General features: G+C 45.0%; 1 protein-coding gene across 8 annotated transcripts in view; it reads right to left on the bottom strand.

Moving 5' to 3' along the window:
• rab27a (RAB27A, member RAS oncogene family) overlaps positions 1 to 16,062 on the bottom strand; it is a 127,330-nt gene that overhangs the window by 28,272 nt on the left and 82,996 nt on the right. For all 8 annotated transcript variants that reach the window (XM_080214027.1, XM_080214028.1, XM_080214030.1 and 5 more), the window contains one exon: positions 14,200 to 14,372. In XM_080214027.1, coding sequence (XP_080070153.1) covers positions 14,200 to 14,352 — 153 coding nt within the window. In that variant the 5' untranslated portion in view covers positions 14,353 to 14,372. The remainder of the gene's footprint in view (positions 1 to 14,199; positions 14,373 to 16,062) is intronic.

Genomic DNA, 16,062 nt, shown 5'->3' with positions numbered 1-16,062 from the left:
GCTACAGCACAGCACAGACAAAGCTTGGGAAGCAGATTTGCATCACTGCGTTTACAGGATATTGCAAGATAACAAACAGCAAACTGACTAGGCTTGGCCATATTTTCCATGATCAGTTTGTGGTTATGATTCACTCTGGATTAAAACAAGCAACATACCTTGTAACAGGGGAGGCGGTGGCCTAGTGTTATTATCGCTAAGCTATTAATCCAGAAACTCAGCTAATGCTCTGGGGACCCGGGTTCCAATCCCGCCATGGCATGTGGTGGAATTTGAATTCAATTTTAAAAAATCTGGAATTAAGAATCTCCTGATGACCATGAAGCCATTATTGGAAAAACCCATCTGGTTCACTAATGTCCTTTAGGGAAGGAAATCTGTCGTCCTTACCTGGTCTGGCCTACATCTGACTCCAAAGCCCCAGCAATGTGGTTGACTCTCAACTGCCCTCTGAAATGGCCTAACAGGCAACTCCGTTCAAGGGATGGGCAATAAATGCCTGTGTCCCACGAATGCATAACAAAAAGTTATGACCCAGTCAATATAATCGGCAATATCAGTGCAACACACAAATGCAACATTTTCCATCAAGCCAGGCATTTATACTCAAAAGAAATTTTTACAACCAAAGAAACTTCACCATCCAGGAACCATTTTAAAAGTCCAGGAGGAAGCAGGAGTGCTTTTTTCACTGTATTGCTGCCACTTTATTCCTCAATCACTAACCTGTGAGATATGATATCTCATAAAAGCTGCACAAACAAATTTGCAGGGAATAATCAGACACAGGGAGGTGGGATTTTATGGCCTCGCTCATCCCAAAGCCATAAAATCCAACCCAAGGTCAACAGATCTTTCCATTGAATACAGAAGTTGGGATGTCTTGTTGAAGTTGTACAAGGCATTGGTAAGGCCACACTTAGAATAATGTGTACAGTTCTGGTCACCCTATTATAGAAAGGATATTATTAAACTAGAAAGAGTGCAGAAAAGATTTACTAGAATGCCATTGGGACGGTGGTTATAAGGAGAGGCTGGATAGACTGGGACTTTTTTCTCTGGAGCTTAGAAGCTTGTGGGGTGATCTTATAGAGGTCTATAAAATAATGAGGGGCACAGATCAGCTAGATAGTCAATATCTTTTCCCAAAGATAGGGGAGTGTAAAACTAGAGGGCATAGGTTTAAGGTGAGAGGGGAGAGATACAAAAGTGTCCAGAGGAGCAATTATTTTGCAGACGGTGCTGAGTGTCTGAAACAAACTGCCAGAGGTAGTAGTGGGGCGAGTACAATTTTATCTTTTAAAAAGCACTTAGACAGTTACATGGGTAAGATGGGTATAGAGGGATATGGGCCAAATGTGGGCAACTGGGATTAGCTTAGAGGTTTTAAAAAAAAAGGCGGCATGGACAAGTTGGGTTGAAGGGCCTGTTTCCATGCTGTAAACCTCTATGACTCTATGGTCCACCTCTCACCCGCTCCGATTCCTGGGGTGGGCAGGTGGGTAAAATTCCAGTCCAGAAGAACTGCAGTCACAATGATTCCAACAGAGGGAGCTCCAGAGCACCGTTCAATGTTCATTAAATTGACTGAAGGAGAAAACCTAACTCATTACTTACAATCGGTCCCAAGCCATGGGATAGACCCACCCCCACTCTGTCTACCATTAATTATGCAGCAAAAGTGGCATCTTGTGGTCTACTACTTTCATTTATGCAGCCCCTTTATGTCCCAAAGCACAGCAGAGGAGTTTTATCAAATAAAATTTCCCCTGAGGCCCATGATGAGATATTAGAGCTATTGACCAAAGGCGGGGTCAAAGGGGATAGAGTCATAGAGGTTTACAGCATGGAAACCGGCCTTTTGGCCCAACTTGTCCATGCTGCCCAGTTTTTAAAGAACAAAGAACAACCCAGCACGGGAAACAGGCCCTTCGGCCCAACGAGCCCGCGCCGCCGCATCGCCCTACACCTATTCTACCCTGCATGTCTACGAATGGGACCCTACTCAGTCAGATTCAGGGAAGAAATAGTGTCAATTTGGTGGAAACCAATTAGCCTAAGAGCACATCTTTGGGGTGTGGGAGGAAACCGGAGTGCCCGGAGGAAACCCACGCAACCACAGGGAGAATGCGCAAACTCCCACAGACACAGGCCCAAATCCATGTATCTGCACAGCTAGCAGTGCTAGTCACTGAGCTGTTGTGGAGCCCGTCTATCGGTCCAGGATCAAGCACACGCACCGACATGAAGTACTAGGCCACTCCTGGACTTCCAAGAGCAGCCCACGCACGACCCGCCGTGTGCATGCCCCTCGCTTGACACGAGGTGGACCTCCACCTGTGGAATAAAGACAAAAAATATTAATCATACAGCCTGCCCTTCCGGTGTCTCCCGAGGTTTAACCCTATTTAATAGCCCCTACCATATCCCTCCATTTTAAATTTTAAATTTTAAATCACTAAGCCAGTCCCTATTGCATCTGGCCCATATCCCTCTATACCCATCTTACCCATGAAACTGTCCAAATGCTTTTTAAAAGACAAAATTGTACTCACCTCTGCTACTACCTTTGGCAACTTGTTCCAGACACTCACTATTGTGTGTGAAAAAGTTGCCCCTCTGGACCCTTTTGTATCTCTCCCCTTAACCTATTCTACAAGAACTAGAGGGCACAGCCTCAAAATAAGGGGCAATCAATTTAGAACAGAGTTGAGGAGGAACTTCTTCTCCCAGAGGGTAGTGAATCTTTGGAGTTCTCTGCCCATTGAAGCAGTGGAGGCTACCTCGTTAAATGTGTTTAAATCACAGGTAGATAGCTTTCTGATCAAGAAGGGAATTAAGGGTTAGGGGGAGCAGGCAGGTAAGTGGAACTGAACCACCATCAGATCAGCCATGATCTTATTGAATGGCGGGGCAGGCTCTAGGGGCTACATGGCCTACTCCTGCTCCTATTTCTTATGTACTATGCCCTCGAGTTTTAGACTCTCCCACCTTTGGGAAAAGATGTTGACTACTTTATCTATGCCCCTTATTAATTTATAAATCTCTATACGATCATCCATAAGCCTCCTACGCAGGGAAGAAACTCCCAGTCTATCCAGCCTCTCTTTATGACTCAAAACATCAAGTCCCAGTAACATTCTAGTAATTCTTTTCTGCATTCTTTCTAGTTTAATAATATCCTTTTTATAATAGACAGGTAGTCTTAAGAAGCCCCTTAAAAGGGAGAGATGGCCGGCAGGCTGAGAGATTGGGAGAATTTTAGGGCCTAGGTTGCTGAACGCAGTTTTGAGAAATTTTGGGATGCTCAAACGGCCAAATTTGGAAGTTGGCAAGTTTATAGGGCTGGAGGATTTTTTTTGTAATTTATTCTCAGGACATGGGCATCACTGGCTAGGCCAGCATTTATTGCCCACCCCTAACTGTCCTTGAGAAAGTGTTGGTGAGCTGCCTTCCTGAGCTGTTGCAGTCTGTGAGCTGTAGGAACATTCACGGTGCCGTCAGATGTTCCAGGATTTTGACCCAGCAACAGTGAAGGAACTGAAATACATCTCAAAGTCAGGAATGGTGAGTGGCTTGGAGAGGAACATCCAAGTGCTGGTGTTCTCATATCTGTTGCCTCTGTCCTTCCAGATGGTAAGAGGTCGCAGATTTGGAAGGTGCTTTTGAAGGAGCCTTGGTGAGTTGTTGTTGCAGTGCATCTTGTAGATGAGACATACTAATGCCACTGTGCATCAGTGGTGGAGGGAGTGAATGTTTAAGGTGCCACTGGATGGGGCACTGATCAAGTGGGCATTGTTCTGGGTGGTGTCCAGCTTCTTGGAGCTGCACTTATCCAGGCAAGTGAAGAGTATTCCATCACAACCCATACTTGCGTCATGATGATGATGGACAGGGTTATAGGGAATTAGGTGGAGAATCACTCACCACAGAGTTCCAAGCCACTGTCCACATTACTATGTATGAAAAAATTGACCCTCTGGACCCTTTTGTATCTCTCCTCTCTCACCTTAAACCTGCTGCCTCACAGCACCACAGACCCAGATTTGATGCCTGGCTTGGGTCAATGTCTGTGCATAAAGTTTGCATGGGTTTCCTCCGAGTGCTCTGGTTTCCTCCCACAGTTTGAAAGACGTAGCCATAATATTTGTATGGTTAGTCCAGTTCAATTTCTGGTCAATGATAAATCCCCCCCGGGGGCTGACAGTGCGGGATTCAATAATGGTAATATCAATGAATGTCAAGGAGTGATGGTTGGGTTCTCTCTTGCTGGAGATGGACATTATCTGGCAATGGTGTGGGTGTTACTTGGCACTTATGAACCCAAACATGAATGTTGTCCAGATGGTGCTGCATAGGGGCAGAAACTTGCTACATGAATGAAACTGCTCTGCTGGGTACAGAATTCCAAACATTCACAACCTTCATGTTATAGCAGCCATAAAGGACACAGAGCATCATTATTAGATCTCCCTGGGGCCATTCTCCTTAGAAGAGAGGTCAGAAGTAGGTCTGTTCAAAATCCTGAGGGGTCAGGACAGAGTAGATATGGAGGAAGTGTTCCCATCGACAGAATGGTCAAGAACCAGAGGACCCAGGTGTAAACCAACTGGCAAAAGAACCAAAATACAACAACAGGAAAAACTCCCTACATGAATAGTAAAACCACAAAGGGCGGCAGAGGCAGATTCAAAGGGAATTGGGTAAGCACCTAATCATCAACACTGAACTTTACAAGAATTATTACAACAGACAATTAACTTGGGCGGCACAGTGGTTAGAATTGCTGCCTCACAGCGCCAGGGACCCAGGTTTGATGCCGGGCTTGGGTCACTGTCTGTGCAGACATCCTGCCTCAGTTTCCTCCGAGTGCTCTGGTTTCTTCCCACAGTCTGAAAGACACCCTGGTTAGGTGCATTGGCCATGCTAAATTCTCTCAGTATACTCAAAAAGGTGCCAAAACATGGCGACTCGGGGATTTTCACAGTAACTTCATTGCAGTGTTAATGTAAGCCTACTTGTGACACTAATAATAAATAAACTTAAATTTAAATCAAGCGAAATCTGGATAAAAGCCTTAGCTTGGAGACATGCCCATGTGATCCAGTTACCATTGTAAGATAAACTTAAACAGAACCCAAGTGAAGAGTGGGACGCCTGTTTTAATAACTTTTCACAGTATTTCACAGATTGACTGCGCTGTTAGAGGCATCAAAGCAAAAAAGCTACAGCTGTGGTGAAGCAGGGGGTGCTTTTTGTGCTAACAACCAAGTAGGATTCTTGGTGAGAGTTTTGTTTCTGTCCAAAAGAAACAAAACAGACAGAGCTACGGAAAAATTAAGAAACGGAGAGTCAATAGGATGTATTTTGCTGGTGGCAATTGTCTTCAGGCAAACTTGGGCCGAGTGTAATGATTGTCGAAGGACACTTGGGAGTCAAGACCACCTTCCAATCTGGCATTCCAGGTAAAAGTGAACATTTGCTGTGGAGTTGGGAGTGTCTTTTGAGCTGTTTCTGTGCTTTGTGTTAATAACAGTTTGTTTGTTACAGTAAAAGTCTTGAGTGCAAAATGTTGTCCTCCAGCACTTTGATCACTGGGAAATGGCCCTCTTTTTAAACAAAAGTCAGTCCCTATTGACACTGCAACAACTGAAAGGGGAAAAATTTGAAAAACAGCAGGGGAAGGGTGGATGGAATGAGGGGAGCTCAATTGTTCTTGCAGAGCTAGCACCAGTTTGATAGGCTGAATGGCCAGCTGTTGAAAAAAAACTATACCACCCTTTTCTTCACTACTACTAGGAATGCAACACTGTCAAGCGTTAGTTTGATTTCGTGGTAGCACATTCGAGATGGGTTCAAATCCCACTCCAGAGCACATAACCCAAGCAAGCATGTCAGTGCAATACTGTTAGAGATGCAGTCTTTCAAATTAAATGGTAAACAGACAGTGCTTCATTGGATAATAGATCCCACACACTATTCGAAGAAAAGGGAGTGGCTTTCTAAAATTTAAGTTAATTTATTTGTGTCACAAGTTGGCTTACATTAACACTGCAATGAAGTTACTGTGAAAATCCCCTGGTTGCCACACTCCGGCGCCTGTTCGTGTACACTGAGGGAGAATTTAGCATGGCCAATGCACCTAACCAGGACATCTTCTGGACTGTGGGAGGAAACTGGAGCACCTGAGGAAACCCACACAGACACGGAGAGAATGTGCAGACTCCAAACAGACAGTGACCCAAGCTGGGAATTGAACCCAGTTCCCTGGCGCTGAGAGGCAGCAGTGCTAACCACTGAGCTACCATTCCGCCTGTTCTAGGCAACAGTTAACCCTCAAGCAACACCGGAGGAAAGTAACTGGTCATTAGTCACGTTGCTGCTTGAGGCCTTGCTCTGCACACATTGGTCTATAGACAAATCTGTCAGCCAATGACCATTTGTCAAAAAGGTAACCATTAGGCACAAAGAATTCTAGGATGTCTCAAGCACGTTAAAGGTACTTTGAGAAGAGTGAAGTCTTTTTTTGAACTTAAGAAGTCAAAATGTCCCTCTGAAGTTTATTTTCTGCATCTGAAAAAGTCTCTTTATTTCAAGCCAAATTTCTAAATTTGTGCCATTTGAAAGCTTAATTTCCTCATTTCGGATCTACAATTGAATCGAGCATTCAACCCATTCAATCAAGCACTTTATCCAAACAACGTGCATCTAGTTAACTGATAGGTTAGATTAAATCAAATTGACATAGGAAGGCATGGAAGAGGAGGAGAGGGGAGGCTGATGTCCTCTGTCGAAAGGCAAACCAATGTGAATTATTACTGGATATATTCACCTTCATGCTGCCCGTCAATTTGAGGCAGGTTTTGATCTGGGCCAGGGCAAGGATCTCATTGCAAGGAATTCAAGAGTAGAGGTCAATAAGTGACAGGTTAAAGCATTTGTGTAACGTGCACCATCTCCCCCGTCCCTTTCGCTGCACTGACAGAGCAAACCAGGCAAGTGCCACCATCTGACACACAAAGTTCCTCCATCTTCACAGGGTAAGTGGAGATGGGCAAGAAGACTGGGACTCCAACTGGGTTATTACTTCTGCTGGTGTGGAGATTTAATCACATGACGTCGTGTACCTACAGGTACAGCAAGCAATTTGGAAGACAATCAGAATGCTGACCTTTATTGTAAAGGCACAGAGGCTCGAGCTGCTGGCTCACAGTGCCAGGGACTCAGGTTAGAGATTCCCAGCTTGGGTCACTCCCTGTGCAGAGTCTGCATGGGTTTCCTCCAGGTGCTCTGGTTTCCTTCCCCAGTCACAGATATAGGTTACGAGGCGGTGGATTTAAAATTGAGATGCGGAAGATGGTAAATTTGTGGAACTCGCTGCCAGTGGAGTCTGAATCATTAAATGGCTTCAAGATGGACATAGACATATTTCCAATAAAGAGGGAGAGGGGGATTTGGGGAATACGTGGGGAGGTGGATTTGAGACCGAGGAGAAATCACCAACAATCTGATTGAATGGCGCAGCAGGTTTGAAGGGCTGAATTTGCCTACTTCTGCTCCTCATTCCTATGTTCTAGTCTGCAAGTAGTGCTGGTTAGGTGCACTGGCCATACTAAATTCTCCCTCAGTGTCCCCAAACAAGCAACAGGGTGTGGCAACTAGGCGATTTTCACTGCAGGGTTAATGAAACCTACTTGTGACACTAATGAAATAAACTTTAAACTTATAACAGTGGAGGAGTCTGGCCAAAACTCTACAGGGCATTGGCAAGATCACGCCTAGAGTTACTGTCTACTGCTTTGGTCACATTTCTTAAGGAGGCACAGAATTGCATTGGAAACAGTTCAGAGAAGGTTGACTGGGCTGATTCTTGGGATGAGGGGCTTGTCTTAGTCGGAAAGATTGAACTGTTCGGGCCTGTGCTGAATGGAATTTAGAAGAACGAGGGGCAATCGTACTGAAATATAAGATTCTGCAGGGGACTTAACAGGGTAAACACTAACAGGTCGATTCTCTTCATGAGGGAATCTAGAACTTGTGGGGGGGGGGGGTGGATCTAGACTGGGGTGGAGTGAGGAGGCATGCCCCTTAGGAACTTCTTCTCTCAGAGATTTGTTAGTGTTTGGAATTCTCATCCACAGACAGCAGTGGAGGCTGGATTATTGAGTATAGGCAAGGCTGAGCTCAACTACTTTTTGATTGATGAGGGAGTTAAGAGTTATGGGGGACAGCCTGGAGAGTGGAGTGAAAGCCACAATCGTACAGAATGACAGAGTAGGCCCGAGGGCGAATGGCCTACTCTTGCTCCGATGTCCTTATACCCCCATGCCCCTGCCACTGCTCTACCCTCCAGGGAGCAACATTGAACTTCACCCACCCCTCAGCATTGAAAGCAGAGATTGTCCAACTGATTCACAATTCATCAGGAACTGGACAAACTTCGCCAATGAGTTGTAACATTGATCAGTAACCAATAGAATTCTTCAATGGGTCTGAGCCAACACTTCAAAGAAAAGACAAGAAAAGTCAGTCTGGGGGAAGGACCATTTTCTTCAATTGACACCTTCTGAAAACAAGATCCTTGCCTTCCTCCTATGATGGGACGTTATCCTTTCCTGTTGGGTTATTTAGATAGAGAGACATCCGGAATAACTTTCCAAAACCAGAAGAGCCTAAAGGAACTGCACAACTTCAAACTCACCCATGGCCTGATGCCGGGAAGCCAGACCACAAACCACCTCGACTACAAATTTCACAGTCCGTTTGGCATCGATACCCTGTTCAACCTGAAGGACTTCATGGAAGCTTCATGAAACTGCACCTCAAGTGGTTAGAGTGGAAACTCTGATGTGGATGCTTTGGAGAGGGTACAGAGAGGATTACCTGGTCTGGAGGGCATTGGTTATGAGGAGAGGTTGGATAAGCTTGGGTTGTTCTCACTGGAATGACAGAGGTTGAGGGGTGACCTGATAGAGGTTTACAAGATTATGAATGGTATGGACAGAGTGGATAGTCAGATGCTCTTTCCTAGGGTAGAAAAGTGAAGTGCTAGGGGACATAGGTTTAAGGTGGGGAAAAATTTCGAGGAGATGAGTGAGGCAAGTCTTTTTTTACACACAGCAGTGAATGTCTGGAACACGCTGCCTGGAGAGATGGTGGGAACAGGTACAATAGCGGCACTTAAGGGGCAACTAGACAAATACATGAATAGGATGAGAATGGAAGGATATAGGCTCTAAGTGCATATGATTTTGGTTTAGGCAGGCATCATAATCGGTGCAGGCTTGAAAGGCTGTTCCTGTGCTGTATTTTTCTTTGTTTTTATTTTAAATATGTTCACTCTTGGGATACGAGTATTGCCGGAAAGGCCAGCATTCACTGCCCAAGGTTGAGCATCCATTACCAGCTTGGCAAGCAAGGGGAGACCCACATGAGACACCATTACAGCAGGTAAACTGAAGAACTGGCTGAGTAGCAACTTCATTCATCTGCCCTTTACAGCCCTGTTTCAGGCTTTGATCAAGGGGAAAAATACACGTGCATTCAATCAGCATATTTCCTGAACACAGGACATGCAAAGAGATACTGGAGGGCCAATTGATCTCAGTGCCCACAGCTAACCTCCATCCTCCCCCACCTGACAGCTTTCCAGAAGGTGTCACTGGATAATGGAGAGCAGGAACTTTGCTCCCCAACCTTTCTTGCCTTTAAGTTAAAGGGTCACTGAAACAAAATCACATTCCCCATGTCCTCCTCCAGCAACCTAAAAATAATGTGGATCACGCAGCCCGAGGATGAAACAAAACAATTTCCTGTTCATTAGAAAATTGGTATTTGCAACACGATTTTGAATGAGTCATGTAGAACTGTCCAGGGGGAGAAAAGAAAAGTCATCCTCGGAGCAGAGCCGAGATCTGAAGCCTGTTGCCAAGGATCAATTCTCAACTGCACGTCATCATTTAAAGACGCATTATGTAGCTTGGAATAGAATCCCTACAATGCAGGAGGCTGTTCAGCCCATTAAGTCTGTACTGACTCTCTACCAAAGTATCTTATCCAGGTCATCTCACCCACCTCATGCATGTAGCTCTGCACATTTATCATGGCTAATCCATCTAACCCGCACATCTTTGGACTGTGGGAGGAGGTCAAGGCACATGGAGGAAACCCACATAGATCCACATCCACACAGGCAGTCACCCCAGGCTGAATCAAACCCAGGTGCCTGGCGCTGTGCTAACCACTGTGCCACCTCTGTCAGTGATCCATTAAATCGCAAGCTTGTAGTTCATGGTTCTTCAACTCTGCTGACAATCTGATAAGAATCCAATAAGCTTGCTGAATGGGTCTCTGAAGGGTTGTCACCTGAATACTCGAAATATTAACAGTGGCAGTTAAAGAAAAACCTCAAGTCTTCATTGTCAGTTCCAAATCTGAACTTGCCCCCTCTGTCAAACCAACAGCAGAGAGTTCCTCTCATTCAAGTCTTAGCAACTAGTGCTGGTTCCTCTTCAGCTCAGTGCCCATTGGAAATTTGTACATGGCCCAGGGTGGCAAAAAACCAATACAATATTCAAAAGGCAAAGATTCTTATTAGAAAGATGACAAAGCAGAAAAGCAGTATTGCGTGGTCAGCATCTCTCGCGTACAATCCAGGGGTCAAGAGGCTAAGGCCCTTTATTCCAGCCAACCAACAGGAAATTTCACAATTTGAAATGAGAAGGAACAAACTACTTAAAAAGCTCACCTTCCGAGGGGAATGAGCAAAATTAAACAAGACACTCCCAGGGGGAAGTGTGAAGAGAGAGACATTTCCTATAATTCAGACACCCATCAAAACACGTCACAGTCTAAAGGAAGAGACATTAAAATGCAAAGTGTGGGATACTGACCCCTTGGAAATAAACAATGAGTGAAGTATAACAAGGTCAGACTCCCAGCCAATACAGAGAGTTTGCAAGTTACACAGGAAGTGTCAGTGCAGGAAACAGGCTGAGAAGCTGCACTCTCTCTGTTGGAAACAAAGTTGTCTTTGTTTATCAAAAACTTACCAGCAAACCGAGATCTCATAATAATTGCAACATCTGACCACATCCAAGAAACCAACTAACCTAAATCGGCCACAATGTTTAAAATCTACACCTCAGGAAGATCAAAGGATACTTAACTGCATTTTTTGGACCCTAACTCCTCTTATTTCTGGTGTGTGTGTGTATGTACGTATGCACGTGAGACTTTGGCTACTTTTTCCCCTTGGGTTTAGTAGTAAATAAATTTGATCTCGCTCAAGAAGATTTTTTTTGATTGGTTCCTTATTTTCCACTGCCGAGATAGTCAAATTTATCCTGATGTGGAAAAGGAAATTTAAACTTTTGTTGTGTCCATCTGAGGAGGCAGAATAGAAGGAAGTTGCTTCACTCCCGCACCTGGTCATAACACGGGGCAATGATACAAATGTTCCAAATGTTACGCAGGGAAGACAGCAGCAGATTGTGGATGCTGTGTACCTCTGACACAGCCCCATTCGAGTGCTACCTCATCAACTGAGCTGGGTGGCGCAGTGGTTAGCACTGCCATCTCACAGCTCCAGGGACCCGTTTTCAATTCCTGCCTTGGAGGACTGTCTGGAGTTTGCACGTTCACCTCATATCTGCAATGGGTTTCCTCCCCAAGTCCAAAGATGTGCAGGTTAGGGGGAATTAGACATACTACATTGCCCCTTAGTGTCCAAAGATGTGTAGGGTTGGGGGGGGGGGGGGGGGTGCGGAATTAGCCACGGTAAATGTGTGGGGGTTACAGGGATAGGGAGTCAATGTAGACTAAAATAGACCAAACAGCCTCCTTCGGCACTGCAAGGATTCTATGAATCAAGTTTATTCAAGAGTAAATGAGCTACATCAACCAGGACAATCTTGGGATCAAAGTCTGATTGAGCTCACTAATGTCGACTAGGATGCTTTGTTACTTTAGTTAGTGATTATCTGGTAGACCAACAACTTTCCCTTCCCTGATCAACAAGGAAGCCTTTCTCTTTTTAATTTCTTTGTAGGAGTGCGGCTGGCACCAAGTCACATTCATTCCTCATCCCTCGAGGTGAGGGTTCGTCTTGGGTTGTAACAATTGTTTTTAATACTCACTTTGCTAGGCCATTTCTTGAGACACCAAAGTCAGTAAGAAGTCTCTCAACACCAGGAGACCTCACCTGACAAAGGGGCAAACCCTGAAAGCTAATGGGTTTATTATCAAATAAACTGGTTGGACTTTAACCTGGTGTTGTGTGACTTCTTACTGTGTTTACCCCAGTCCAGCACCGGCATCTCCACATCATGACGTCAAAGTCAACCAGAGAGTGGGGAAGGTCAGGCAGGAATGTTAATTAAGGGGATTCACTTATGATCCTATAAGATAAACGCGTACTCAAACAGTGGTTGTTGGGTGCAGAGGTGTGCGCTTCCAATGTGCAACTCTCTAAATAAAATGTTTATAAAAGCGTGTAGGGATTGGCTCCAATTCTATATTTCACCACCTGTCTTTCTGGAGTATTCGCGTATGTTCATTTTTAAAATTGATTTATGGTTATTTTCTCAATCCTTGATTTGTTGAATTTAATCTGACAGTTAGCATTAACGGAATATCCTAAAAGTGCGGATTGGCATCAGGGGAAACACTTTGTCAAGGTCACGAGAGACTTGCAACTGAGAGGAAATGAAAAGCAGAGGATGGGATTGAAAATGCCCACAGATCCCATTCTCCTCTTGAAGTTAGCGTTGAAAATTAGGATCAAATTAAAGTCATTGTGGAAATCTTATGTTATATAGAGCCCACACTGCAGTGAGACATGTATCTGAAGGCATGAATGAGTAAATGTATTCCTACAGTACAGCACTAATCTGCTTCTACACTCCAATCAGGCAATGTCCACAGAAGCTGTGCTGTGGAAGCATCAACAATCTGACTAGAGGAGGACAGAATCAACAAAAGAGAATGGCACCAAATGATGCTGGACGGCATGGTGGCACACTGGTTAGCACTGCTGCCTCTGGACCCCAGGTTCAATTCTCGCCCAGTGTCTGCGTGGATTTCCTCTGAATGCTCCAGTTTCCTCCCACATTCCAAAGATATGCAGGTTAGGGGGATTAGCCATCTTAAATTGCCACTTAGTGTCCAAAGATACGTCGATTAGGTAGATTAAGTCATGATATGGTGGTTAATGTTAAATATGTAAGTAGACTATCTATACCAGTGACAGGTGGCATGGTGGCCAGTGGTTAGCAACGCTGTCTCACAGCGCCAGGAACCCGGGTTTGATTCCCAGCTTGGGTCACTGTCTGTGTGGAGTTTGCATGTTCTTCCCTGTCTGTGTGGGTTTTCCCCGGGTGCTCCTGTTTCCTCCCATAGTCCAAGTGTCATGCTGGTTAGGTGCAGTGTACCCGAACAAGTGCAGGATAGTGGCTACTAGGGGGTTTTCACAGTAATTTCATTGCAGTGTGAATGTAAGTCTATTTGTGACACTAATAAATTTTAAAAACGTGCAGGGTTACAGTGATAGGGTCGTGGGACGGACCTGAGTAAGATACCCGTTCGGAGAATTGACGCTGACTCAATGGGCCAAATGGCCTCCTTCTTTACTATAGGGATTCTATGGTTCTATGTGGACTGAGGCAACTACAGCAGATGCTCTGATCGAGGGATAAAGCAAGTCTGCTTTATCCCTCAATCAGCACGCCCGCTGAGAACAGAACTTGGGACCGGCAGTAACACCTCCACAGCCACACTGGAAATGGGCAAACACTCTGCAGAAGCTCATACAGGAATGGCCACTTTGGAAAGGTAACTGCACCAACCACATGGCAATCCCTTCAGGAAAAGAGAAAAAAAACTAGAAAGCAGTAATTAAGAAGATGCAGAATTAAGGAGCTGTCACTTAGTATCATTGTAGTGCATGTTTTTATTTAAATAAAATTTAGCTTAAAGCCAGAGCATAATTAAATGAATAATTAGCATGTACTGAACAGGGAACTAAAGATTGAGTAACAGATATGGGCACAAAATGTAATAAAAAGGATCCAGAGGGGAAAAAAATCAAAGCCCACAACGGCCCATATTGCCTAAAGTTGCTAAAAGGATAGTTCTTTTTTTAAAAAAAAATGAGAGTTAGAAATATCAAGCAAAGACAGTGCCGGTTTCTGACTTACTTACCACTCTTTTTTCTCTGAAGTCGATGCCAACTGTTGTGATGAACTTGGAGTTGAATTTGGCATCTGTGTATTGATAGAGGAAGCTGGTTTTACCTACTCCGGAGTCACCGAGTGCTAGGAATTTGATGAGGTAATCATAGTCTCCATCAGACATGGTGAATGCTGGATACGGGCCTGCAATGGAGGAAGAAAATGGTTTTACTCCGAGCTCTGACCCAGGAACAGGTGAGCATGCTCTCTCTTTCCAACCTGCCCAGCCCACGTGGAGCTGGTCACCCTCACCAATGAGTCACTGAGAGCTAACACGCGCTGAGGAGGTGACCTGATGGAGGTGTACAAGATTGTGAGAGACATGGACAGAGTGGATAAGGAGCATCTGTTTCCCCTTATTGAAGGGTCAGTCACGAGGGGACACAGGTTCAAGGTGAGGGGCAGGAGGTTTGGGGAGGGGGAATGCGAGGAAACACTTTTTTACCCAGAGGGTGGAGACGGTCTGAAATGCGCTGCCTGGGAGGGTGGTGGAGACGGGATGCCTCACATCCTTTAAAAAGTACCTGGATGAGCAGCTGGCACATCATAACAGTCAAGGCCTAGCGCTGGTAAATGGGACCAGGTGGAAGGTCAGCTGTTTCTCCCATGTCCTTACAGACTCAATGGGCCGAAGGGCCTCTTTTGCACCGTACTATTCTATGCAGATGTAGCAAGTAATTAGGAAGGGTAACACATTCATTCCAGTACCAATTTAGTAAACTTTCTCTGAATCACCTCAATCACATTTACGTCCTTCCTTAAACATCACGTGAGCCTCCATCGCAAGAGGATTTGATTACAGGAGTAGAAAGTCTTGCTTCAATTGCCTAGATTCTTGAATAGACCCATGTGCTGTTTGTTCTCTTACCTGAGGGAGGATATTATTACCATAGAGGGAGTGCAGTGAAGGTTCACCAGACTTGTTCCCAGGGTGGAAAGGAAACATCACTTCCATATCCACCTTGTCAAGACCATTCAGGCCCTTGTAAACTGCAGTCAGGTGACCCTCTCACTCAGCTAAACTCCAGTGCAAACAAGCCTGGTCCAGTCAACCTTTCCTCATAAGACAAACCACTCATTTCAGGTATCAGCCCAGTAAACCTCCTCTGAACCGCCTTAAACACATCCTTCCGTAACAAGGAGACCAAAACGACACACACAATTCGAGATGCGGTCTCACCAATGCCCTGTACAGCATCATCCTTATTTTTATGTTCAATTTCTCTCAGAAGGACAATAAACACCTCTTTTCAGGTGGGATGCAGCATTCTAGCCAACAGGTTAACCAATGAGTTCTGCTAATGCTGCTCCCTCTTATACATTCGTGCTTTGCCAGAACAAGTGACTGTAAGACGTAGGAATGGAAGTAGACCATTCGGCCCATCTAGTCTGTCCCGCCATTCAGTGACAGCAGCAATGAGACCATGACTGATTGGATGTGGTAATCGTCAACTCCAATTTCCCACCTTATCCTCGTAATTTGGGATTTCCTTACCAATTAAAGCCTTTCCATCTCAGTCTCGAATGTACTTAGTGACCTAGCCTCCACAGTGCTCTGCGGTAAAGAATTCTACAGATTCACCACCCTCCGAGTGAAAAACTTTTCTTCATTTCCATCTTAAATGGACAACCCTAACCCTGAGATGATTCCCTCTGGTCCAACACACACTCACCACAACCTCTCAGTGTTTACCCAGTCAAGCCCCCTGATAATCCTGTAGCTTTCAATAAGGTTACTTCTCCATACCCTGGATTAACCTTCTCTGGACTGCCTCCCAATGCCAGAATATCTTTCCTTAGAAAAGGGGAGCAAAACCGCTCCCAGTATCCGGGC

This window comes from Carcharhinus amblyrhynchos, chromosome 28 (assembly GCF_965287045.1).
Source record: "Carcharhinus amblyrhynchos chromosome 28, sCarAmb.v2.hapA, whole genome shotgun sequence".
Classification (NCBI taxonomy): Eukaryota; Metazoa; Chordata; class Chondrichthyes; order Carcharhiniformes; family Carcharhinidae; genus Carcharhinus; species Carcharhinus amblyrhynchos.
Note: the sequence above shows the minus strand (reverse complement) of the source record. Positions and strands in the feature narration are given on the sequence as shown.